The following is a 26,790-nucleotide window of genomic DNA, read 5'->3' as shown; positions in this document are numbered from 1 at the left end:
AGGCAACCAAAAACCCGACACGGGAGCAGTCTAAAAGCATTCCTTAAACGAGTCAAGGAAGCAGCTCTGCACTAAATAATGTCCTACAGGAAGCCAGAGCTCAAAAATAGGATTTTTGGCTTCAGAGAATTACAATTTTAGAAGAGAGAACGTCAGTGCCATCCACTTAACAACCCACGGAGACCCTTTTTGATTCTTTCAGGTTGTTGAAGCCCACTTCCACCAGTGCAGCAACGAATATTCCTCAAAGCAGAGCAGATTGGCAGGAACCAGACCTGCTCACACCACACCGAGAGAATCCTGATCCTAAACAGCAAGACAGAAGAGTTTTAAATCACTGGTTTACTACTGAACTTTACACAAAAGCACAAATTCCAGGAGAGTGTGAAGTTCTCACAGGGAGAGAAAGGAAGCGCACATTATTTCAGATCACAGTGCGAAGAGTACCCATTTGATTGTGTCACAGTTATTTTATTGCTGGCTCTACTGATGAAATATTTCCACTGTCCTTCAAAAAAGCAAAGCTTGGTACCTCCAAAAGCCTAGTCCTCCCTAAAGAAAAACTCCAGGAATTCATCTAAAACAAGATAATGTAAGTTCACAGGCATAAACACTGCCTACCTATTCTGTCTTAATCTGCATAATACGAGATAATTCCACAACGTCTTTGTAAATTCACCGCAAAGCCCCCAAATTCTTTAGGAACTCAAAACTCAAAGCTGAAAAGAAGCTGTAAATAAGTACCTTGAAAATCAATGACTGCTCTCCAAACAAGGGACTGCGACACAGTGAGGCCCAGAAATCCTAAAAGTCTCCCTGCCCAGAACCGTGACAGCACAAGCCAGACCTGGTGGGAGCAGCCTCCCAGAAATATTAATAAGACTGAAGCATCGTTTGTGGTGGTGTTTTATAAAATGAGTGGTTTTTTTCGACATGCTTCCTCATATCCATAGGAGAGCGAAGCTTAACGCTAGCAAGAGAGTCATGAAGAAGGATAATCCCAGCTGATGACAGAACTCTTAACTGATTCTGTCAGCTGTGATTTTCAGGGTCTTTTTGAGAAGCTCCTCTATGGATACAACACGTTAATGCCCTGGTATTTTTGTTTTTCATATTAAAAAAGGGACCACGTGGCATCTGACAACCTGTGTAGTAGATTAATCGAGGCCCTTGGGATCTGAAGTGAGGAGAACAGTGTATGGGGCCAAAAAGTAAAGCAAAAAGAGCTTGAAGTCAAGACCGAGAACTTTTTTAGGTTGCCCAGAGAAGCTGTGGCTGCCCCGTCCCTGGAGGTGTCCAAGGCCAGGTTGGACGGGGCTTGGAGCAACCTGGGCTGGTGGGAGGTGTCCCTGCCCAGGGCAGGGGGGTTGGAACTGGATGACCTTTAAAGGTCATTATTTAGAAGCCCTGAGCAGAGTCCCAAAACCAAATACCGACGATTGTCACGGTTGGAGTGCAGTGCCAAGGCCACCTCAGGGAGCAAAGCCCAACCAAGCTACGCTGCCAGGCTTCCATAAGGTCCAACCTGTGAAGACAAATTGAAGGTGCAAGCTACGAGTGACCTGCCTTAACGCGACTGCCGCAGAAAAGGGTGCAATAGCTGCGGGCACTGCCAGGTAAGACCCAGGACCAAGCAGGTGGCCAACGTGGCTGCTAACAATAAACTTCACAACATTTGCTTTCACGAACAATTTTGCTCAAAAATAAGAAGTAATAAAGAGAATTGTATGGTCATTTTAAAAAGCAGATGGATGACGGCTGATTTTCCGCTCTCCTGCGGAGACTTTCACTGGCACTCTCTGAACTCACGGTAGTCAGCACGTATCGACCGGCTATCAAACATGACTCCTACTGCCTTACCCTGCTCAAAGTCCCCGACACAAGCCGAAGACGAGATCTCACAGCCCAAGCCTGACTTTCAACACCTTACATCTCCCTGAGAAGTGAGAAGAATTAAAGTGGGAGATAAAACCCCTCCCCCAAACCCTTAAGTGTTCTCTAGAAGCGACAGAGATGCCCAGCTTCTTTCTCACAGACCCCGACGGCTGGCCAAGGTCAGCCTTTGATAAGTGGTAATATCCGTCCTCAAACACCAGCAATGCATCAAAAAAAATAGTTTAAAAACCGCACACGCCACACACTCCCTTAAAGGAACTGAGACAAAATGATGCATCTATGAAAACGATTGTGTTGCCTCCTTCCCCTGAATACAAATATTTAGAATATTTAAAAATAAATAAAAAAAAAAATCACTGCAGGAGTCTCAAAACGCATCGATGGGAAAAGGCGGACTGAGCCCACGAAAGCAATGAAAACCTGTTGCTGTGAATCAAACGCAAAGCGTGTTCTCACCAACGCCAGGACGAGGAAAGCCCTTTGCACAGCGAGGAGGACACTAACCAAGCAAAGGGTCCCTCCCGTTTCCATTTTTAGGTATCTCCCTCCTCTTTTTGCCTCCCTCGGAATTCGCCGGAGCTTTAATAACAATCTCAGAGGCAAAATCAAGAAACAAATTATTTTCTTACACATAATCCCCCTTTCGCTGTCAAGTGCCTGACCCCAGTTTGATAATCTCATTTCCTGAGAATCAAAATGCTGGAAATTTAAGCTTCCTAGAGTGTTAATTGCGGCCCTGCTCCATTGCTAATCAAAAAATTGGATGTTTTGCATGAAAATGCTGCTCTAATTAATTCTCAGTCATAAAGCGCCCCAGTTTTAATAACCCCTTCTTGATTGGATAGCCTTTGAAGAGACAGTGCAGCTAATCCGCTAAACCAGAAAAAACACACGCAGAGGAAATAATAAGTGGGCTTACAAGGTCTGAACTCGGTGATTGCATTAATACTGTCAAACCACAAAAAAGCGATTCTCTCCCCTCTCCTTCCCCCCCGCCCCCCCCCCGCCTCCTCCTCAAGCTCAAAGCAAACCGTGATCCGACGCATCACGGGGAGACAAAAGGAGCTGCGTGACAGGAGACTCACAACATCAAACCCTCTCCACCCCTCCTCAGCATCACCAACTTGCTGATTCTACAACTGGTTATTCCCCGTCTTTTTCTTAACGGGTATTTTTAGCCGGGACTGTCCACCTGTCACGACGTCTCCTTTAACCAGACAAGAATTATATCGCCTCTCCCCCACCCTCCTCATTGCCGCTGACTGACAACATATTATCATACGCGTCGCTAAAAGGTGCTGAACCGAATTTTCATTATCCAAAATGTCAAGATTCGTTTTTGTCACTGGCAAACGCAGCTGGCTCCCTCCAGCAGCTTTTTGGTGAATCCAAATGGAACAAGGCACCTACAAATAACTGCATTTTTCCCAGACCTGGCCTTACATTGTGCCCTTGTCATATCAGATACCATTCGCCTCCGCTGCTATTTCTTGGCGTCAAAATCTTAATTAGCCGAGCTTCTCTTTGATTTCCTTAATTACTTAAAACCTTATGGTGAGAAATTTTCAGGCTTGGACCGAGAATAGATGAACAGCATAGCGGCGAGTAACCCAAACCCACCCTCCACTTTTAAATTTCAATCGTAGGGATGTTTGGTGCTTCCTATTTATCACCTGGCCAATAGGAAAAAAAATTCATCAGAGGTTCTACTTATAAGAAATAAGGTAAAAAAAAATCAAAAATAACCCAGTATCTACAGTCTCATTACAATAGACCTTTGTTTCACAGCCAGATTTGCCATCCTTTGCCAGAGTTGGTCATGATCCATCTTTAGTTTTGTAGTCACAGAATCATAGAATGGTTTGGGTTGGGAGGACCTTAAAGATCATTTGGTTCCACCCGCTGCCCTGGGCAGGGACACCTCCCACCAGCCCAGGTTGCTCCAAGCCCCATCCAACCTGGCCTTGAACCCCTCCAGGGATGGGGCAGCCACAGCTTCCCTGGGCAACCTGGGCCAGGGGCTCACCGCCCTCACAGCAAACAATTTCTTCCTAATATCTCATCTAAATCTCCCCTCTTCCAGTTTTAAAACCCTTCCCCCTCATCCCATGGCTCCCCTCCCTGATCAAGGGTCCCTCCCCAGCTTTCCTTTAGGGACTGGAAGGTCTCCCTGGAGCCTTCTCTTCTCCAGGCTGAACCCCCCCAGCTCTCTCAGCCTGTCCCCACAGCAGAGGGGCTCCAGCCCTCCCAGCATCTCCGGGGCCTCCTCTGGCCCCGCTCCAACAGCTCCGTGTCTCTCCTGTCCTGAGGATTCCAAAGCTGGATGTAGCATTCCAGGTGGGGTCTCCCCAGAGCGGAGCAGAGGTGTAGAATCACCTCCCTCGACATCCTAGTTGGGATCATGCTTGATCCTTGAAACTTGCAGAAATCAGTTAAATCTATGCATCAACATGCCCGGGCCATTCAGCCAAGGTCCAAACTTCTGGTGACTCCCGCTGCAACCCAGGAGACAAACACACCACCAATATCGAGACACTCAGATAAGAAAGATAACGTTACACACAGTAGCTGCCAAAAAAAAAAAATCTTATACATGATATATATAGCTGAACTACCGGCCAACTTTGAGATATTTGAGCGTTGCATATTTAGAGTCCACAAAAGACTCTTCCATCAGATTTTCATTTAGGAGTTTAGAACTTAAATTTATATAATGCTCAGCAACTCCCACCAAGAGAAAAGTAACCACGCAAGAGTCCTGGCTATTTAAAATCACCTCTGACAAACTAAACCTTAAGAAAAATGAAGCAAAGGGAACTTAGCCAAATTTTTAGAAAAGTAAAAAGAAGAGTACTGTGTCACAGGGATGTTCTGGACTGAAACTGCTTAAAGAAATTTATAAAGAAATACAGAATTTTTGCAGTTTCAATTCAGCGCACAAGATGTGCCCGGTAGTTGGGGGAACGCTGTTTTGGGGTATGAATTTCATTCTTTGTTCTATCAAGGTCTTTCTCTGTGAAGTCACGTAACTTTTTCCTGCCTTCCTGGTCCAAGCGGCACCGCCCTACCTTCCCGTGACAGCAAGAGCGCAACCTCGCCTGCGGGATGCCCGAGAGGCAGGGTAAGAGAGGACACAATTTCTCAAAAAACCCCTCAAAAATAAATGAGAAAAAAACCCACAGAGGCACAATGACAACACGAGAATATTTTCAGTCCTCTAACACGGCACAAAAGCACTTGTAGGCAGCGATTCCTGCAGGAAGCAGCTTGAACAGCTACAATCCAAATAAACTCCTACTCTGCAAAGACACTGAGGAGTTTAATTAATGCTGAAGTGCCCCGAGTTTCCCGGGTGAAAGAAGTAACAAGTCCAAATTTTAAGAGGTGCTGAGCAGCTGTGGAGTCCATTAACATCCCTGGGAACACCAGCTGCTCGGGAGCACTTAATATTTTATTCTTAAAAATGGCCCAGATGTACAACACCGGCAAAGCTGACCTTCATCTGAACTACCAGGGCCTGGACACGCACAGATAACGGAGGAGCCGGATGCTATTTTCCATGCTGATCAGCGTGTCCTCGAGGCTCTTCAGATTTTCACGGCGTATAAAAACGTCTTTTCCCATTTCTACTGATAAAACTCAACTCAGGCCACGGTTACGGTGAGCACAGTATACAGCCACACGGATTCCCTACGGCCGCAGGACTCTGAAACAATACCTGATGTATCAAGAAGGCGCCTTTAACCGACACCACCTTTAATAAAGTAATACCGTGCCAGAAATTACCAGCCCACAGCCAGCAACAGGGAACCCGGCTGCTGGCGAGACACCTCCTGCCCTCGGAGCTCCGCCATCCCAGGGCTTCCGAACCCCGCGCACACGAGTCTATCCACGAGCCAGGAAGATCATTAGCTCAGATTAGGCACCTTCTGTAATCAAGATTATCATCCATTGGGCTTTCCATTCTCAGTTATGGCTCCTTTCACTTCTGTTGTTGGCTTGCATTTAGTTCTTTATTTTTTTAATTGACTGGGATCGCCAGAATCCAGCTCCTGCCGCTGCTCCTTTGCCCCAGTCCCACGACACGTAGACATGTAAAGCCCTGGAAGACAGACTTCAAGACACTTGTGCAAGGGAATCCTGCCGGTGAAGGCTGCTAAATCACGTGAAAACTAATCCTTTCAGGTATATACAATGCACTTATGTATGTACCTTGTGTGTACCGTGTACAATGAAATTAAAACTTGGGTTAATGCTTTGGAAAGACATTACCAGGATACGAACCCAGAAATCCAGACTAGTAGTGGTCTTTCTCTTAATTTTTGCTTGAAATCATGTTTTCGTGATACCAATGACATTCTATTTCATGCAAAAAAAAAAAAAAAAAAAAAAAAAACCACAAACCTCAAAGCCCCTACAGATTGTCTCCAGCATTACTGTGCAGCCCCAGTGCCACCCTCGTACCATCCAGTGTCCCCTCCTGCTGTCCTTGACATCCCTCAATGGCAAGAAACCACATTTTTCTTTTATTCCCAAGAAATCGGTGGTAACTGATGGCAGCAGTGGAGTGAAATAAGGTGCCGCATGGGATTCATTCCACCAGTCAGCGACAAGCAACCACCTCTGCAGTGAGGTCCAGCACATTTTAGCCTAGTTTCTGATGAAATTAAGGGTTATCTGATCTGGCTGTCCCATCCTCACAACAATGGAGCTGCTGAGCCAATTTCTGCCAAACCTGGCAGAGGGATGGATATTAAAAGCAGTAAATTCTTAGAGATTTCGTGAAAACAGAGAGCCGGGCAGATGAAAGCAGGGTAAACGTGTGCCTCCAGGGAAGGAAGCGCTGCGGTGAGGAGATGTCAGCTCTCCATCCTGTTGGACCTACCAGCCAGGCAGCAACCGGCACGTTTGCTTCCACAGCACGGGGCTGGTCGCTCGGGGCTTTGCTTGATCCAGCCCTGGTACATGCTGCTTTTTTGCTTAGTGGGTGGTTTGGGGACAGAGGAAGGCGCTGGTGGGTGCCGGGAAGAAAGAAGTGATGGGTATGAAGCAGGTTTAGAGACATCATGAGAAGTGGGGCTGATGAAGGAAAGGCATTAAGGAAGAAAAGGACACACATCCGAGACGAACAAGGCTAAAGTCATTCAGCTGCTCATAAAATTAACTTATTTTTAAAGTATACCCCCATTATTTAACAGTCTGTAAAAAGAACATCATATTTGAGAAACGGCAGGAGGGCTCCAACAAGGAAAATGTAAATTGCCCAGCCAGGACATGGCCAAGATGGGCTCTTGGGGGGGGGGGGGGGGCGGGGGCAGGAAATGAGCTTAATGATGATCATTTCTTGTTTTGTGCAGCAGAAACCACCCCTGACATCGTACTTCCCACAACAACCTGGGGCACCACATCTATGTTAGTTTAAAAGGAAATAGTTTAGTTATGTAGTTGCCTTTTTTTTTTCCCCTCCTCCTTTTTAATGACAATTGTCACACAACCGGTGTGTCCAACTTCCAGGGAAAAATACTTGGCCTAAGTCTTCCTCCTCCGATTTCAGTGGAGTAAGACACAAGAATTAATCCTTCCATCTCTAAATCACTTACAGCAGGTCCCGTTTTCCTCCTGAGGGATAACGTGTGCCTTATGCACCGCGCTATTTCAGTCCAAATGAAAGAGGTTAATGACAAAGCATCACTCTGATCTTCACACATTTTAGGGCTATTTAAATTAAATTCTTATTTCAAAAAGTTGGCACGAGCCAAACTTTTATAAGTTTTTTTTTTTTTTTTTTTTTTTAATGCATATGTTTCTTTGATGATCTTTTCAGGAAAAAGATTTCCTAACAAGCCACCCTGCCCCTGCTGCCGCTGAAAAAAAAAAAAAAAATCATCCCTGTGGATAAGGCTGTCAGGAGGAGAAACTGTGTGGCATTCAGAGAAGAGAGAGTGTCACATGCCTGCCTTCCAGTAACCCGATTGAACAATTAAATTGTATTTTTCTTTAAAAGGGGTAAAAAAAAAAAAAAAAAAAGAAAAATCAAAATGCAGATCTTGCTGTGGTCTGGGATTCAGGAAGATTAATGAGCTACCTAAAAGGGAACAGCAGCTTATAAAAGAAAGAGAGGAGAGTACATTTTTAACATAAAGTTCAAAGGGAAACTTTTCTTAATGGGTAAAACTGCAAAGATTTCTCAGCAAAGTCACCTCATCTATTGTCCCCATTGACTCCCTACATTGACTTTTTGTCACCTATTGCATCACATTCAAGCTCTTCCAAGTCATCCAGAGAGGGCAATATAATCTTGTCCCTATCCACACTAATTCCTACATTTTGTCCTTTACTTCTTTGTCAGCTCGGATGCTTTGTTCTTCCCAACCCCGCGCTGGCTCAGCAGCTGGAAGTCTGCACAGTTCTCTTTTGCATCCTCCTCTCCTGAAAACGCTCACAACCTCCCGCTCACGCCTAATATTGCCTCGAGATTTGCCCTATATCAATAAGAAGTCCCTCTTCCACGAAATCTGGCTGTGCCCACCAGTAACCAGTTCTGAAGCCAGGAAAGGAGCTATTTAAAAACAAATCCTCATTTCAACCTAACAGCAATGGTAACCACAAAAATACCCAGACCCCAGCCACAAGGTAACTGGAAGAGGACAGACGTGGAGCGAGTCAACACTCTTCTATCTTTTTAAAGCAACTGGTCAGGTCAGGGTGTGGAAGCAACTTCAAACAACAGAAGGCAACAGGACTCATCCCAAAGAGACCTGGAATTTTTGAGGCAAGTGTTGCAGGTTCCCCGATGGCCCCATCATGGCTCCAAACTTAGTGCTCTCAACAGCTCCAAAATCCTTGGCTTTGAGCCCACATTTGTCCCGTGCAGTTTGTAGCACAGAGCTATTGCCCGTGGAGAAGTATTTACTTAAATCCTACCCTCCCCTTGTATGAGAAAATGATGGTGCAGTGTAATAGCTTACACCCTACAGCACCCCACTGAACGGGGTGCCTTCCTTCCCTTGATCCTGGGCACAAGAGCGCGCGACAGATTTTGAAGGTGAGAACTCACGTCTCAAAAGGTGAAGAGCTGTAAGCTAAACACCTTCCAAGTGTGCACAAAGGGTGACGCTAAAGACATCAAGACCTGCTTAAAAGACAGATATCTCCATTTTGTTTTATACCTACAGGCCGCTAGATCGTAGAGTGCGCAACTGTCAACTATGGGACGTCTTTATCTCAGATTCTTTCTTCACGGACCACACAGAAATATCTGAATATTCAGAGTGCATTATTATATCCTTCATCATCAACACTAAGATCATCTTCGTAGAGTTACTTAAGTGAAGCAATGTCCCACAAGAACTCTCATTGCTTCCTTTCGCACTGTTGTGGGTTTCACATGTTGCTGAGGACAACTAGGTTCTAGAAGGAGGAAGAGAACCCCAAGTCATCCAAAAATCCTCTTGTAAGTTATAAAACATCCTGAATTAAAAGCCAACTGAAAATTATCACAACATTTCAAGGAGAAATTCTACCCTTGATCACCACTGTAATATTTGAAGAGTATATGTTACTTTCTTGTTATGAACGACCCAGTAAGAAACTAGAATAGATAAAACAAAATAATTTCGTCCTGCTATACATTATCATGACAACCTTAAAATCTTCCCTTGATTTCGCTCCCAAAACAAACACTTTTGGGAACTGGACAATTCAGGAAAAAAAAACAATGAAATGATGCCATGCCCAGGGGAGAGAACACTTCTCTGTATATACAGCACTCGCCACTAGCAATATAAACCAGCACGAGTTGTCCAACTCTTCAAATTCACTATTTTCTAACACTCTGCGACTCTTTGTCTTCAAGTGTTGCACGAAAGACAAAGAATCGGTCACTTCAGTCCATACAACAGAAACTTGCAACTTCACATACAAAGCAAACCAGGGTAAGTATCACATTCAGCATTTGATGTAAGGAAAAACTGCAGATAAGGAAGCAGACATTAGGTCCAAGCATCCAAAAGCAATGCTTCCGGTGAGGTTGTTCCCATTTCATGAGTATCTTCTAAGACCTGGACCTCTAGCTCAAAACGCAGAGGGAATAAAGGGAAAACCTCCTGCTTCACAACATAAGAATAAATAAACAGCTTAAAAACTGGAGAGATTTAGACAGCTTGTGTGGCAAAGTAAAGAGGTATTAATACCCCGACGTAGCATGGACAAGATATTGAAGCTCCTGGAAAAGAGAATTATCCAAACTGGCACATTATCTATTTCCCCACCTTGAAGTTCTCCACTTCTGCTGTACAGTTCCCTTCTCTGCTCGCGCAAATAGGCACTCATGCTAATAGCATGGGAGGAGGACTCAAACCTGTAATTAAAACAAAAACAAAAAAAAAAAAAACACAAAAACCGGTTAGCCATCCAGAGAAGAAACCTTCTTGTAAGTACCAGTCAGCTCTAAACAAAAACGACTTCCCTGCATGCCAGAGCAAAATCATCAAGGCAGACAAAAGCACATTTTTCCAATAAAATTCCATCACTGATGCACCACGTTCTGCTGCCTCTGATTGATACACCTCTGCCAACAACCGCCCGTGACACAGACCTGCCCGCAAAGTGCAGAGATGCTCCTCCGCTCTGTCAGCTGGGAGCACCCAGGCATTTCAGTAGAGATGGTCCCCAAAACTGGTAAAATCCAAACCAAAGCCATCACCTAACACCATCTAAATCGCTAACTGGTGTCTACATAAAAATTAAAAACTAATATTCTCCTGGAAACTAGGGAGTAATAAATTATTATGTACTTACCGTATGGCTCCAACACTCCACAATGACCAATCTGAGAGGTGGAGACAAATATCCTCCAACTACTGTAGCCTCATAAACGTGAGTTTTGCCGTTGATGGGGAAAGGCCACAGACTGGGCACTAACCTGGCACCGCAAGGTCTCAGGACATCTCCAGGCTTGCCGTGCCCTGAGCTGGGTGTCCCTCTGATCACAAGTGTCCCGGGGCCAAGGGCTCGTGCCCGACCTGCCTGAGCTCAGCGCTGGGGACACCCCACATGGCCAAGGGCTGCCGCCCCGGGCAGGCACTGCCCAGCAAACACCAGCCCTTTGTGTGCCCACACTGGGCAGCTCTGCCAGTGGGGCGGGGGACCGGGGAGAAGGGAGCAGGGGGTGGGGACAACGCATCTTCAAATAGTGGACACAGGACATAGAGGAAGAACATCAAACTCCTCAAGGTGAAGACCTCGAGACATCAATGATTTGCTGTAACACTCATCACCCCTTCCCCAACCCTTCTGCTAAAGACAACTGTATCGGCCTTAGTACTGCCCAAAGGGACACTGGAAAAAACGAGCATCACGCCAGAGAAAAGGGGCAAGCATTTGTAAGCTTCCTTGTTTATATTATTACTGTAACGAGGCTTTTCTGCCCTAATTTGGACTGTAAATGTTAGTATTATTGCAGCTGAACTAATAACAATCTATCAAAATACAACAAACACTTCAGACTGTAATTAAACAAACAGTAAATTCTTGGCTCCATATTTATGATGTGCTCCCTTTTGCCCTTAGCGAGATACTAAGCATAACGTAATCGCCATGCCCCAGAGGTCTTCTCCAAACATCAAAACCAGAAGCTTCAGGTCAAGGCAGACTACAGCAATAAGCCTCAGTCTCCTCCCTGAGACGACGACTCCGATTATTCCTCGGAGCCCTGCAGTGGCTTTTCCTGCAGGATCTCATCATATTCACTTCTTTCCCACAGCCATCCAGTTTCTCTCCCCTGTTTCTCCTCCTCTGCTCTTTCCTTGATCTGCTCTTCTCCCACATTCCTATTTACACTTACCTCCTCTGCTCTTGCAACTCCTTTCCCCATGTGGATCCTCCCACGCACCAAAGCTTTCAAAATATTTTTGTTTTACATAGACTTACACGTAATTACAGCCAGGCCTGACACTAATAGATTGGGTGTTCAACATCTGCTTGTACAATTCACTCCCTTCCCACCAATGCCCAATTTCCATCTTGCAAACCTCATCTGTAGGGAGATGGCAACCTGAACGTGCACTTGGCTACCTTTTAGAAGAGAAGAAAGCCAGGTTTATGAAGGCATGGACTATCTGAATTCCCAAAGTACCCCTCATCTGAAGTTTGGGGTTTTTTTTAGTCACAGAATGGTTTGGGTTGGAAGGGACCTTAAAGACCATCCAGTGCCACCCCCTGCCCTGGGCAGGGACACCTCCCACCAGCTCAGGTTGCTCCAAGCCCCGTCCAACCTGGCCTTGAACCCCTCCAGGGAAGCGTTAAGTCAACATTAGCGTTAAGCCAAGATTAAACAACTAAATACATCATGACTTTTTTTATTATTCTTATTTTTTATTTTTAAATTACACCCATTTTAAAGACAGGGAAACAACGATTCAAAGTCTCTTCCAAATCCTAGCTACAAATTTCCAGACAGCGGGACACAACTGAGGAGTTTTCATTCTTCCCACTAGTGTTAGAACACACAACTAACAAAAGTAATTAGTATTTATGACATTAGCTTACAGCAAGCTATCACAGGACCCGGCACAAACACCTGCATCCATCTGTGATTAAATCATGAGGCGGAGCCCTGCCCTACGGGACTTCTGAAGCGAGGAATTAAATGGAGATATTCTGATGACAAGTGGAAGGCTCCTCCGATTTGGACGGAGCTAACGGAAAGGCAAGAAAAAGGGCCTTGCAGCCTGGCACGTAAAGCACTCAAGATGGGAGAGGAGACAAGAACGACTCTCCATCAAACATGTACATCCCTCGGTGGACTGAGAAATTCCATTTCAACGGAGATTTCCATAGATATAGTGACAGCTGACAGAAGACAGATAACCAAATAAGAGATCCCAATAAGCACTGCTGTCACGGTGGTGCCGGCAATGACTTGGTGACAAGACCACGAGTGGTAAGAGACATGCTGCTCCTATGAGGTTACGCACCTTCACTTTAAACGATTATACCCACCTTCGCTCACTGCTGACAAACTGAAATACAGCCTTCGACTGCCGCAGGTGAAACAGAGCATCCTTATTCCTCAAACCTAAATGGTCCAACTACAGCCAAGAACAGACACAATCTGAAGAGGTGAGCAGCCCTATTTTACTCCAACATACACCTGCAAGTCAGAGTAAATTCAAAGAGCGTAATTCTCAACCCAAACAGCCATGGGAGTGTTAAAAGAAAAAAAAAGGGGGGGGAAGGGGGAATAACCATGGGTTGACAGGGGCAGGAGGCACCTCTGAAATCCTCCAGGCAACAGTTTACCTTCGAATAACAGAAGATTGCACAGGGAGCTCATCCCAGGAGAGGGAGAGATGGCAGCGCAGAAAACGTCGACTCCCAACTGGGGCCTTAGGTGCTACGAGAAAACAGCCACCAGATACACGTGCCCACGGGGGAAAGCACGGGGAGCTCTGGATAATCAAAAAATAAGTTTTAGCCGAAAAAGCCCCAAAACAAACAACCAACAAACAATCTGTAAAGAGGATGCGTAACATAAAGCACCTCTCCCGTTTGCCTGAAACAGTCGATTACTCTCAGCCTTTCCCATTACTGAAGTTCACACACTGTGTGGCGTGGTCGACACGCTGGAAGGAAGGGATGCCATCCAGAGGGAGCTGGACACGCTGGAGAGGTGGGTCTGTGCCAGCCTCATGGAGTTCAACAAGGTCAAGTGCAAGGTCCTGCCCCTGGGTCGGGGCAATGCCAAGCACAAATCCAGGCTGGGCGGAGAATGGCTGGAGAGCAGCCCTGCGGAGAAGGACTCGGGGGTGTTGGTGGGTGAGAAGCTCAACACGAGCCGGCAACGTGCACTGGCAGCCCAGAAACCCCCCGCAGCCTGGGCTGCATCCCCAGCAGCGTGGGCAGCAGGGCGAGGGGGGGATTCTGCCCCTCTGCTCCGCTCGGGGAGACCCCCCTGCAGTGCTGCCTCCAGCGCTGGGGCCTCAGCACAGGAGAGACACGGAGCTGTTGGAGCGGGGCCAGAGGAGGCCCCGGAGATGCTGGGAGGGCTGGAGCCCCTCTGCTGTGGGGACAGGCTGAGAGAGCTGGGGGGGTTCAGCCTGGAGAAGAGAAGGCTCCAGGGGGAGACCTTACAGCAGCCTTCCAGCCCTTAAAGGCGGCCTACAGGAAAGATGGGGACAAACTTTTTAGTAGGGCCTGGTGTGATAGGACAAGAGGTAACAAGAGGAGATTTAGATGAGATCCGAGGAAGAAATTGTTTGCTGTGAGGGTGGTGAGCCCCTGGCCCAGGTTGCCCAGAGAAGCTGTGGCTGCCCCATCCCTGGAGGGGTTCAAGGCCAGGTTGGACGGGGCTTGGAGCAACCTGGGCTGGTGGGAGGTGTCCCTGCCCAGGGCAGGGGGTGGAACGAGATGATCTTTAATGTTCCTTCCAACCTAAACCATTCTAGGATTCTATGATTCCTGCATTATTTCCCCACCGTGTAACGATCTACCCCCAATCACAAATGACTGCTTCTTTGTTAAAAAAAAAAAAAAAAAAAAACCAAAACACCCCCAGACTTCATGACTCCCCACCTCCAGCAAACGAGGGGTGAAAACACCAGCTCACTTTCAATCGCTCCCCCACCAGCAAATATTCCACTACGTTATTTTTTTTTTTTTTTTTTTAAACCTTGGACTCTCTCGACTCCGGAGAGCAAGGCCTCACAAGGCTCAGAACCGCTCAGAAGGATAGAGAAAGACAGTCCAAGCCCTGCAGCAGCTTCTAGTCCAGAGGGGTGCCGAGGACCCACCAGATACCCTGCTCCTGCTGCAGCTGAGCACGGTTAAAAGGTCAACGCCTCGAGCTGCTGGCACTCCCCACCACTGCTCCGTTCTGCCATTCCCTCGCATCTACCACGAAACTTGCTCGTTCCCTCACCAACTGTTTTCAAACAATCTCATTGTAAAGAAAAAAAAAAAAAAAAAGAAAATCATTTAAAAGATTATTTTGTCGGTACTGAGTCAGTTCCCGCTGGCAGAGCTGAGGAAGCTGTGATCTTTCAACCTGGAGCATCTGCTGCCAAACCAGCACTTTTTGGTACCCCACAAAATTCTCAGGAGGCCAAAAAGAATGACCAGCACATGTAGGCATGGGAAGAGATAAAAATTCAGCACAGCTCCCCCGAATCTAGGTGTAATAATAAGAGCACCTCTTCTCTCCTAGAAGTGCTACTCACCAATAACTCCTCCTCGTTTCTTACTTACGAGAGTACATCAAATTTGTTTCCCCAAATCCCTCCCTTGGCTGCCAAGTCTCTCAGCCTCTCTCTTACACTCTCCTCCCAACCACTTAATTCTTTCCACTCTGAACTCCGAATTAAAGGAGTTAGTGATAGGATTAACCGCTTAGTCTATCTAGTAATTATATAGTTATCTTAATTCTCTTTGTCCAGTCCCCTTTATCGCTCCCTTTAACACGTTCTGAATTTTCCGCGGACAAAGATAGGCGTAATGTATCACGGCAAGCTTCGCAGCAGCTTGTGTAATGGGATCCCAGTCCCGAGACGAGCCCTGGAAAGCGCTACACTTTAAAACCCAGCGATGAATCCATAACAGAGATCTCACCAAGGCTTCGGCTTTGGGCATTAAATCTCCACCTCATGACTTAAACTCCTCTCACACTGAGCAACCGCGATTAGCGGCCAGCGTCGTGCAATACTCGAAGCGCCAAAGACAGCTTCGGCACAGCTTTAACAGCGTCCCAGCACTTACTTGAACAAAGGGTTTTTAGGTCTTTGTGGTTTCTTCTTTGCGAAGAATGCTGCAAATTCTCTCCCGGAGCTGGCGTAGCTCAGCTGGGCGGACGGCTCGGAGGCAGTGCGGGTGTTCTTCATATCCAGATACTCCGTCAGCAGCATCTGTGCACACAAGGAAGGGGAACTCAGCATTCACAATAAAGCAGCCTTACAATGTAACTTGAACATCTAGGATCTTTAGGTGCTCTACAAGACTGGAAAAGTACTAAAAAAATCTCAAAAATTCTAATTAACAGAAACCTAGCTTTATTTTCAGAAATGTGATCCTAGTGACTTATATGCCACCATCGCTAATTTGGTAAAAAGCTTATTTTACTTTACTTGACCAACTCAATCTGCTACAAAACCCTGTCGGTACCAAAGGTATCTTGCCAGAAGTCCCCACTCCCCCCAAAACTGATTCTAGCAGCAGCAGGGAGATGGTGGGCGGGTTGTTGGCTGGCCTTCACAGACTGATTACGTACCACAGCCCTTAAAAACATAAAGGTTAGCAACGTTTATCTCTTCAGTTACTAAAACACTTTGAGTAAAACACTCAATATTTTATATATGTGTATGTAGGCCTATATATTTTCTATATATTTCTATGTAGAAATCTAAAACATCGCTGCGTGCGTTCGGGTGCGTGCACTGCTGGAAAAAACCCCGGGAACGCTGCAAAAACTGCCCTTGAATAGCTCCCAAACCAAACACGCCTCTTTTACCATCGAAAATACGAATTCCCACAGCCCTCAGTTTTGCTAACAAAGTTTAGGATTGATTTTCCTCTAGCCCAGTATATCCCCCCCCAGTAAGGGGTTGGGGGGGGGGGGGGGGCGTCCCTTTTTAAGACCAGGGTCCCCTTTGCGAAACCCTCGCAGCCCTGCGTGGTGGCCTGATATTTGATGCTCGGTATTTGATATTTGAGCAACTCCGCGTTGCACAAGCAGAAACAGATTCCACATCATTCGCTTTAAATTTCCTCGTGTCTGAGGATGGAAAGAAACCCCTTGAAAATTAACTTTTGTCAGTGCGTTCAGAAAGTCTCTATTTATTTTCAGAAAACTCTACCTACTCGGAGGCTATTAGTAATGTGTTCCATTTTAATAATTAGCTAGTCAAAGCCCATCAAAGAGACTTGTCTGTAATGAAAGGAATACATCAGTGCCGTGCTGTCTAAGTTTAAACAAATTACATAGGAATAAATATCTAGGCAAATGGTATCATGCCCCTAATTAGACACAATTCAGAATAGCTTGGTAAAAAAATAATACAAACACAAAGAAACTTCAACTCCTAAAACATCTCAATTAAAACTTTACCTGAGTACAAGCCCTTAAAACGCAGGCGTACCGTTCGGAGTAAAAATAATCACTGCGCTAATTTTTAACACTAATTTACCAAATCCATTCGTATTCGCTTATTTGCATTTCATCTTCTCTACTTAACAACCCGAAAATCGCCACAAAAATGCAATTAAACCCTCAAACTTAATCAAGTTTAAAAAAACCCAAAACAACAAACACTTAGCAATTTGTTCTTCCATTATGAATGAAACCGATTTATAATGGATTCCGCGACTCTGGTGTCAATTTATATCCAGGATAGGAAATGTAAAGCGTGGAACACAGTACTTGGCTCCAAGATTACAATAAGCCAAGAGAGGTCTGAGATAGGAACATAATGTTGGTTAAAAAGTGAAATTGATAAATAGAAGATGAGTTTGTGTTTAGAAACTAGAGTTCTGAAAACATCACAGACTAGGGAAAAAAAAAAAAAAAAGAGAAAATTGTTAATTTATGGTATTACTAGATAGGCAGGGCAGGATGGTTGGACGCAAGGCTCTGAAAAAGTAAAAAGCTGTAAAAGGAGTCAAAATAGCTGGTTTTGCTAACTATTCTCCAAGTTCGTCTTTAAGTCACAAAATCCAGGCATAGCCGAAATCGCCCGAGACAGATCAAAGCTCTTTGTGCTCCAGTGCCCTGTACGCAACAGTTACACAAATTCTTCCAAAGGCAGTAATTAAGCGTAAGCCCGGCCGAGCAGTTACAATAACGGCCAAGCGGGAGAGAAGTCAAGACAGGAGAGATCTTCGCCGCACAGTACGTTTGGCTCATAACTGCAGCACGAAGATTAAAACCCTTATAATTTTTAAGCAATGTGATTAACATGCGGGCCAGTCAAAGTCTTGCCAGCTACTTGCTTCAAAAAATAGCCTGAAGTTTTCATTTCTGATTGCGTGGGGCGATGCATGGCCTTCACCCAACGCCATCGGCCTCAATTTGTTCCCTACGTCTAGACAGTTCAAGTTATCCAGTCGTTCTGCTCTCATAATCCTCGTAGAGGATTTTAATAAGTATCATATTTCAATGTTAGAAGCTGTGGCCTGGCCCGTGTACTTATTAAATGCCACAGCAAGCTAGAACTTTAAATTCCACTTATAAGAAACGAAAAACCAGACATTTTCCTGCCTATCTAAGCGAACGGCAGCTTGCCGTAGCCAACGAAGGAAGGGATTTCATGATTTGGTCCCATAACGCCTGATTAGCAGTTGCTAAGCCATCAATCAAAACCCTTGTTGGACATTAATCACATGGACGTACAGCAAGATTTATGAGTGACTGGAAAGTTTGCAACACCCCATTCATCTATAACGAGGACTTTTGACTTTCTGCTCGGTGGTTGAATTCTGCCACCCACGTAGCACATTTACAGCAATGTCAAACAAATAAAGCCGTACGTAAAGCAAGAGGACAAAGTACTCTTTCTCCAACTGCTCTTTGGAAATTAAAATTAATATGAAATGTTATATTAAAAAAAAAGCGCTATTTATGGATTTGGAGGCTTAATTAAATTCTCAAATTTCAAAAAGTCGTATCAGGACGTGAAGCCTGTCTCTCACATTGATCTGATCGATAACAGCTCGCACTACGCTGCCTTTCTCATTCAATGGGGTAAGAACAAATTTCCTTGCGTCTGACCGCTGTTTCCACTTGCTGTGACTCTCCAGATCCACGTTTTTATTCTCTAGCTGAGCCCCACGTGAAGTTCTGTAAGTCGTTATGTCTTATCAAACTCAAGATTGACCTATGAACAAAGCATGAGCAATAAAAAAAAAACGCCTGGCCACAGGGCGACAGCTAAATTCAATCATTATTTGTGCCTCTTGTGAGGTTTTAGATAGGAGGCCTGAGCTCTATTCCACCAGTTAAAAGCTGTAAAAGGTATTTCGCGTCCTCATATATCCGGAATGAAGATGGATGCTGCAGTGTAAACACTTTGCTCCATCAGAAAATCACGACAGTTTCAAACTCTGCACCGTCAACGCTGATTTTCATTATGCCTTCATAGATTTGGGGGGGTGGGGGGGTGTCCAGAAAATCAAAAGAAAACTAAAAGCATACCATGAATTTCACAAGGGTAAATGGGATCACCAGGTAATTACTGGCCTCTCCACCCCATATTGATCAGGGACAAAAATCAAAGAACAGATGATAGAAGACTCTATTAAACAAGAATTAAGGCAGAATAATAGAATTCATGTCCAGCAACACGGATTTACAGAACACAGACCTTGGCTAACCAGTATTCTTATGATGATGACAAATTTAGCTTTAAATAAACAGAGAGAGATAAAGTTGTATTTCCACCAGGGATCTGACAAAGCCAAAACACTAAAAGTCAACAGAGCATCTACGAAAAGAAAAACGGGCGGGCACATGACGAGATCCTTAACATCTAACTGGAAATGAGGAAACCGCCGATACTGGATTTTACAAGGTCCCAGAAATCGTAATTTCCTTTTGTCCTCTGTATTCCAACTGAAAATACAAGACCATTCCAGAACCCTTCTCTTTTCTTACATAGGAATCTTCTAATTTTTCAGCCTAGGTTCGGTCCATCTTCATTTTCAAAACAATAGTAATTAGAAGGCGCTTAATCAGACCATAAAAACCCATACACGAGTGGCTGCAGCAACCCCTTTCTGGACTGAAGGGACCAGAACTTTTCCCATCTCAAATTCCTATGGATATAATGACTACAGAAGGTTTGTAAATTATAACTTTTTTGGGGGGGAAATAGTAAATAATAAACAGCATTAACATAATTTTCTTTTTTATTATTATTATTTTTCATAATCAATCTGCTGTAAGAATTTCAATGTCAGCAGAGATAAATCTCTACATCTAGAGGAACAAAAAGGCGAAAGTCGTGATCTACAGGATTAGTGCTTAAAGCTGTGACTGGCAAATTTGGGAACACTGAAGATACTCAACAGCAGTGACAGTCCCACAGTGATGATGGGTATTAATTAGCTAATTGGAACCGGCGATATAAAGCAGAGCGCTTTGTCAGAAGCGGAAGTTTACAGCATTGCTGTGCATTGGGCTCACATCTGGAATGCCGAATGAAACCCTGGCACTCATAAACAAAGAGGCACCAGGGAAAAAAGCGGGTGGGAGGGTGCACAAAACAAGCCTGGAAGTTATTAAAAGGCTGGAAGGCATTTCCCTTACAGCAACACATCGAGACGCCACCAGCTCCCTCTTGTTAGCTCAGCGACGAGAAGGCTAAGAGGTTACTGGATCATTCTGCAAGCATGCAACAGAGGGCACGGAACGGATTAAAAAAAAAAATCTTCGTTAATGAATTTTTTTTAAAAAATCCAAAGGCTGGAAAGTTGAAGCTGGACAGGCTTTGAGGAATGGTTAGGCATACATTTCCAGAGCATAATTAACCACTTACATCAAAGGTTACACTCTATTGTCTCTCACTGATTTATTTCCCCCCCCCCCAAGTCAAGACTGGATGTCTTTCTAAAGCACGTGCCTTCTTTCAAACGGGAATTAATTCAAGAAAGTACCGTGGCTTGTTTTCCGCGGAGGTCAGGCGGAAGATCACAACCGCTCCTTATCGTTGGGGATCTTAATAAAGCTGTCGCACCGTTCGGTGCCAGCGCTTGCACGAAGGAACCATTCGCTTTCAAAGCACTATTGCTACCCAGCACCTTTAGTTACCAATTTGTGTCGATACAGGAAATAAAAACAGCTATCTGTAACATTTGTGGCTGGCAAACGGGTTTGTGCGAGTGGAACCTTCTCGCCCAGACCTGTCTTTGGCAACCACTGGGCATGAAAGTACAAACACAGGCCACCTCGCTTGTACTTTGAGAAAACTGCGAGAATCAAAAAAAAAAAAAAACCAACGAACCCAGAAGTAACACTCGCAGCATCTGAGAATGTCTCTAGTATTTTGCAACACACTACTGACAACTGAAAATAAGATTTATTTTCAGCTTATGGCTCTGACACACGGGGTAGCCGCAGACATGTCCTGACGCACTGTGGACCCCCTGAGCTGTACTAGTCTCTGAGAAGGCTCCGGAGTTCCATTTTAGTTAGACCAAGCAGGAGGAATCAGAAGCCGAGATTACGAAGCAGAAGAGAGATTTCCCAATGGGATTTCAATGAGGAACACTGGTTAAAAACAGAACAGCAGATTCAAATGATCCCACATCCCCTGGTTCAGTGGGGACGCACGGAGATGCCGGTGACAGCAAACCACGGCGCATGAATTGAGGAAAGGCACAACGCTCCTGACAGCTGATGGTATCCAGTCATAGGCGATTCCAGGTGCAATGAAAGCAACTGCAAATCAATCACAGAATGGTTTGGGTTGGAAGGGAGCTTAAAGATAATCCAGTCCCACCCCCCTGCCCTGGGCAGGGACACCTCCCACCAGCCCAGGTTGCTCCAAGCCCTGTCCAACCTGGCCTTGAACCCCTCCAGGGATGGGGCAGCCACAGCTTCTCTGGGCAACCTGGGCCAGGGGCTCACCACCCTCACAGCAAACAATTTCTTCCTAATATCCAATCTAAATCTCCCTTCTTTCCATTTAAAACCCTTCCTCCTCATCCCATGGCTCCCCTCCCTGATCCAGAGTCCCTCCCCAGCTTTCCTGGAGCCCCTTTAGGGACTGGAAGGGGCTGGAAGGTCTCCCTGGAGCCTTCTCTTCTCCAGGCTGAACCCCCCCAGCTCTCTCAGCCTGTCCTCATAGGAGAGGACAGAATCCTGAATAAAAAGCTGGGAGTTCAAGTGGGATGCACTACAGTGACATGCACTTACTTCTTTGTAAACACGTGAAATGAGGCGTCATTCTCAAAGCTCTGGAGACAGGAGGGAACCACCAGCAAAGTGCCAGAACAAGGCAAGAAAAGCAGCAGCACTCTATGCGAGACAGTAATCTATAGCTAATTACCCAGTAATTTGCTGTATCAAAAGTCTTAATAATTAAAATACTGCAGTAATTGTGGAATTTAACCAAAAAAAAAAAAAACAACCAACAGTTAATTGAATTCTGAGGGCACTGAGCTTTCTGCCTAAGCTGTACCACATCGAGAATGGGACGAGTACACACATGGCAAACGCGGCAAAGGACAAAGCAAGAAGGTAAGTCTGAAAGAACAAAAACAATTTTTAGGTGTCACGAATACTGTTTAATGCTGCCCAACCTGCTTTATCTAATCCTCTTGTTACCCATGAAATTAATTTAACTGAAACACAACAAGAAAAACCCTTCCAGAATTAATTCTCTCAAGGCATCGCCCAATTCCATTATTGTACCGGAAGCAAGAATTCCTTTTGTTTTTCATTTTTGGGAAAAAGTAAAAAATAACCCCAGAACTGTTTAGATAGTACTATCACTGCCAGTGCTACTACATTCGTTATCAATGCTAATTGTCAATTAGCGCAACTATTACTGCAGACCTGTGAATGTGCATCTACCTCCAGGGAGGAAGGGAGGGAACGAACCTCATAACTACTTTAAAAAACACAACTTCTTAAGAGCTGTTTTAATTGGCAACGAATCGTGCACCTGCTCGGCTCGCTTTGGAGAGTTTAAAAACCAGAACCTTTCCATTTCACAAGCTTTTGAGAACACGTGCACGGACTTTATAACCTCAGCTCCACAGGCTCCAACTCAGTGTACGGATGAGCTGAAGTCACTCGAGACACATATATATATATGAAAATAATGGGTTTCAGAGTTGCCAGCACAGCAAAAGAAGCCGCCACGCACTGTCACAGCTGTCAACATCAGGCTGGAGGTTCCTCCAACGAGCCAGCGCTGGCCGGCACTCATTTCGTTGTCCCACTCTTTACACATGCTGCCACAACAGCTTAAACATCTATCAAGAAAGGGACTTTGCTTCAGTAACAAACGCCCGGCGTAACGATTTAAACAGCAGTGTTTTCTACAAGTGTTCACTAATTAACCCCCTGATGTATCAACACCCCTCTGACATATCATTACCCGATTGAACAGATTTGAAGCGAAACCCTGGGCCTGCTCCAAGCGCCGAGACAAACATCGCTGACTTGTACAGGGCGAAGTTTGTATCCACGGACTTTCTCAGCTGCTGAGAGCGTAAGAGATTGTACCTTACCGCTGATGAACACAGGTCTCTTACAGAATCACAGAATGGTGGGGGTTGGCAGGGACCTCTGGAGATCATCTCATCCAACCCCCTGCCAGGGCAGGGTCACCCAGAACAGGTGGCACAGGAACGCATCCAGGTGGGTTTGGAATGTCTCCAGAGATGGAGACTCCACCACCTCTCTGGGCAGCCTGTGCCAGGGCTCTGCCACCCTCACAGGAAAGTTTTCCCTCACGTTCAGATGGAATTTCCCGTGTTCCAGTTTGTGCCCATTGCCCCTTGTCCTGTCGCTGGGCACCATGGAGAAGAGTCTGGCCCCATCCTCTGGACACCCACCCTTTAGCTATTGATGAGCATTGATGAGATCCCCTCTCAGTCTGCTCTTCTCCAGGCTGAACAGCCCCAGGGCTCTCAGCCTTTCCTCGGCACAGAGATGCTCCAGTCCCCTCATCTTCTTCACAGCCCTCCACTGGACTCTCTCCAGCAGTTCCCTGTCCTTCTTGAACTGGGGAGCCCAGAACTCGACACAGGACTCACAGTACCGTCACTAACTTTACGCCACTGCCCTGTGCTGCACCAATATTAGAAGTTTCATCTACAGCTGTGGTTCAGAAAATAAGCAGCTAATAGAAAAAGCTGCTGAGAGACTAGAGCAGGTAACCTTATCTTCTGCACAACATGAGCAGGGACGTGCTGCTGAAAGAGGGCTGCCTCTCCTTCAAGTCCTCAAGGGGAACTTTGCAATTGCTTTCTAACTTTAGCGGCTTTAACATCCACATAACCAACAATCTGGGACCAGTTCATACAAAGGTACATGACGAAGGTCATCTCCACTTCAGCGACACAAAGTTTTAAGACATTTTCCCCAAAATTTAGTCATCTGGCCTTCATAAAGGAGAACAAGAGCTGGGCTGTCTTTTCTTCCAGCTTTCCCAGCAGTTCTCCTGGTTTTTTTTATTTATTTTAATAAAAGAGGAACAAATTATGATGACAAATTTGTTTAAGCTATCAAGAGTCAACTGGAATAACTGGGTCATAAAACAAGTGGACAGCATTTAATTTTTTCCAGGCACGTCAGCTGTTCTGCAAATACTGATTATGCCAGCAGGAATGATCCAAGTAACGAGGCCACTCTCTCATTTTAGTATCAGGCCCTTACCACCAAAACAAAACACAAAAAAGAAAACCAGAATGAAGCTGACCCCTCCTCTGGCATGGAGGATCAGTCGGGATTATTCATCTCCTCCAAAGAAAATCCATGTCATGATGCATGTTTCCATAGTAAAGCAGCACGTTGTCTGCATGGTGACAACTGGAATCAGCGAGACCTACGCATTTACACACCTTGGAGGGGCTGGGTTGATATTGTACAATGCTTTGGGGAAAAAAAAAAAAAAAAAAGAAATCTTTTTGCAATTTTTGACAAGCAAAGCCAATTGGCCTCTGGGCTGGAACCTCTAATTGCTAGGGCTGTTTGATAACGGTATAAAAACAGACGCGCGTGTATATGTGTATAAATACATGTGGGTATACGTACATGTGGGTATTTTTACATTGTACTCATGTGCACACCTACACGCATCTTTAGCACACGGTTCTTTTGATATGATTGACGAGAACTTGTAAAATTCCTATGGTCCAGTACAATCCAGAGGACGGATAACGAGCCAACAGTAAAACGGACCAAAAAAGCGACAAACTTCATCAGAAAGGCGTAATTACCACCTGCTTCCTAGACAGCACAAAACGAAGAATTTTCCCCGCAAGATTAAAACACGCCGTCTTTCAGTTTGACTGGACTTTCTTTTGTTCGCGTAGCACATAAAAAGGTCAAGGAGGAGCGTCAGAGTCGAACGGGTAACTGAGTGCAGATTTCTGCTCTGCAATTATAATTTAGCAAAGCTTCACCGGTTCCGTTCATTTTGGAGGTGGGGAGGATGGAGTTCGAAACTTATGTTTATACCTGAAGCAAAGTGCAAGGTTTTGTAAATCACAAAGAAAAGAGGATATATTGGGTCGCGTTTAGCGTCTGTTAATACACCCACCTTTCAGAGCATCCTCTGGCTCGGGGAAGAAACGTGCGATTCTAACGCACGGGAGAATCCATGCGACGCTCAACCCAACCGATCCGAGACTGTGCTACTCAAACTGGCACATACAACACGGCGGCAGCAAAGGGAGGAAAAGGCAGCATGCTGTTTAAATACCAACCATGTTAACTCACGGATAATACAGCACACTTCATGTATTCCATGCCTTCAACTAATTACTTAAGACATCTTGCTACAGCGTAGATGGTAACAGTAATGTGCCCTCAGTCTGCATTAAATGCCAGCTCTTAATAACAGACTCCAAAAGGGCTTTAATTGCATTTACTCGCAGCTCCTGAACTTTAAAAGTTGTTAATCAGATTTCTATGTAAATGGAATGACGATTAAAGGTTAAGTACAGGTTTCTGAAATTTCAGCAGTTGAAGACGTATTGCCCTTAACAGGAAAGAGAAACTACCAGCCTTGACAGGAACTAAACATCTTAATTAAATACTCAGAAGTACAGTACTTATTTCTGCGTGAAGTTCTATTTTCAAATGTCAAACTTAATCAGGCACTTGACAAAAAACATGCAATATCCCTACAGCACAGGAGAACAAAAACGCCTTGGGATTCTTTCCTGAGGAAACACCTGTACGTCTCCCAGTCCTCAGCTCCCCAGCAAACTCCAGTTCTTCAAGCCACTTATCCCAAAGAACAAGAAGGAAAGTTTTATGGCTCCGAAACAGCAGGAGTCCAGTTGAGAAACAGCATACAACATTCTTCAACATGTCAGCTTTTCTCCTGTTCGCTCAGTTTATCCCTGTAACAAGCGTCATGCTGCCAGATAAACATAAGGGTCCTCATAAATCTGACTTGCAGAGATTTGTTTCCCTGGAGGGTACGGCCCATCAATTATCACCAGTCAAAAGTATAAAAACTTCTGCATCGGGAGTAAATTCAATACATCTGTATGGTGCTCTCTGAGCTCCGCTCTGTGTTTTGGTGCCCAATATTACTGAGAGCATCCAGCCACGCTGCCTTCTGCTCCTGAGCTTGAACCCGGAGCCACCCAGGACATTCACACGGACCCAGCAGTCCCAGCCCCGTGCTCCCTCTCTCATGCTGCTGCTGGTAATTAGTCTAACCCGCACATTCGTAACCTACGGACTCATTACAACAAATACAAAACCGGAATACGTCAGACAGAAGTCCGAGCTCCATTTCAAACCTGACTGGCGATTTATTCCAATTAACTAGAATTCCAGTCTCTGATTTCAATTCATTTGCAGGGATACAGGAATTTTGCCGCACTCGCATACAGGGCTGTGCAGCAACCGCAAACAGACCTAGGTGGGATCCACGGCAGGATACTTTATGCCAAGACATTACAAAGTAAGAATTATTTCACACAACTCAGGGTTCAAATCCCAAACTCAGTGAACTGCAATGGCACCAGGGATTATCTCAGAGACTGAATAAGGGACTCCAGAACCAGAGACATTTGCCTTGGAGATACAGACAATGGGATCAGCTGCCAGAGAGACTGACCCATCTGTCTCACAACAGCCAGCTGTGTGGAGCGGTCGACACGCTGGAAGGGATGCCATCCAGAGGGAGCTGGACACGCTGGAGAGGTGGGTCTGTGCAA

The 26,790-nt window shown here is 45.3% G+C and overlaps 1 protein-coding gene across 1 annotated transcript in view; it reads right to left on the bottom strand.

Annotated features, from left to right (window-relative positions):
* The window catches only part of EXOC4 (exocyst complex component 4), a 430,815-nt gene that overhangs the window by 298,969 nt on the left and 105,056 nt on the right, over positions 1 to 26,790 (bottom strand). Inside the window, exons 8-9 of the mRNA XM_054189731.1 lie at positions 15,649 to 15,794; positions 10,167 to 10,255 (exon numbers count right to left, since the gene is read on the bottom strand). Coding sequence (XP_054045706.1) covers positions 10,167 to 10,255; positions 15,649 to 15,794 — 235 coding nt within the window. The remainder of the gene's footprint in view (positions 1 to 10,166; positions 10,256 to 15,648; positions 15,795 to 26,790) is intronic.

Source organism: Rissa tridactyla, chromosome 1 (genome assembly GCF_028500815.1).
Source record: "Rissa tridactyla isolate bRisTri1 chromosome 1, bRisTri1.patW.cur.20221130, whole genome shotgun sequence".
In the NCBI taxonomy this organism is placed as follows: Eukaryota; Metazoa; Chordata; class Aves; order Charadriiformes; family Laridae; genus Rissa; species Rissa tridactyla.
This window is presented reverse-complemented; position numbering and strand designations above follow the sequence as displayed.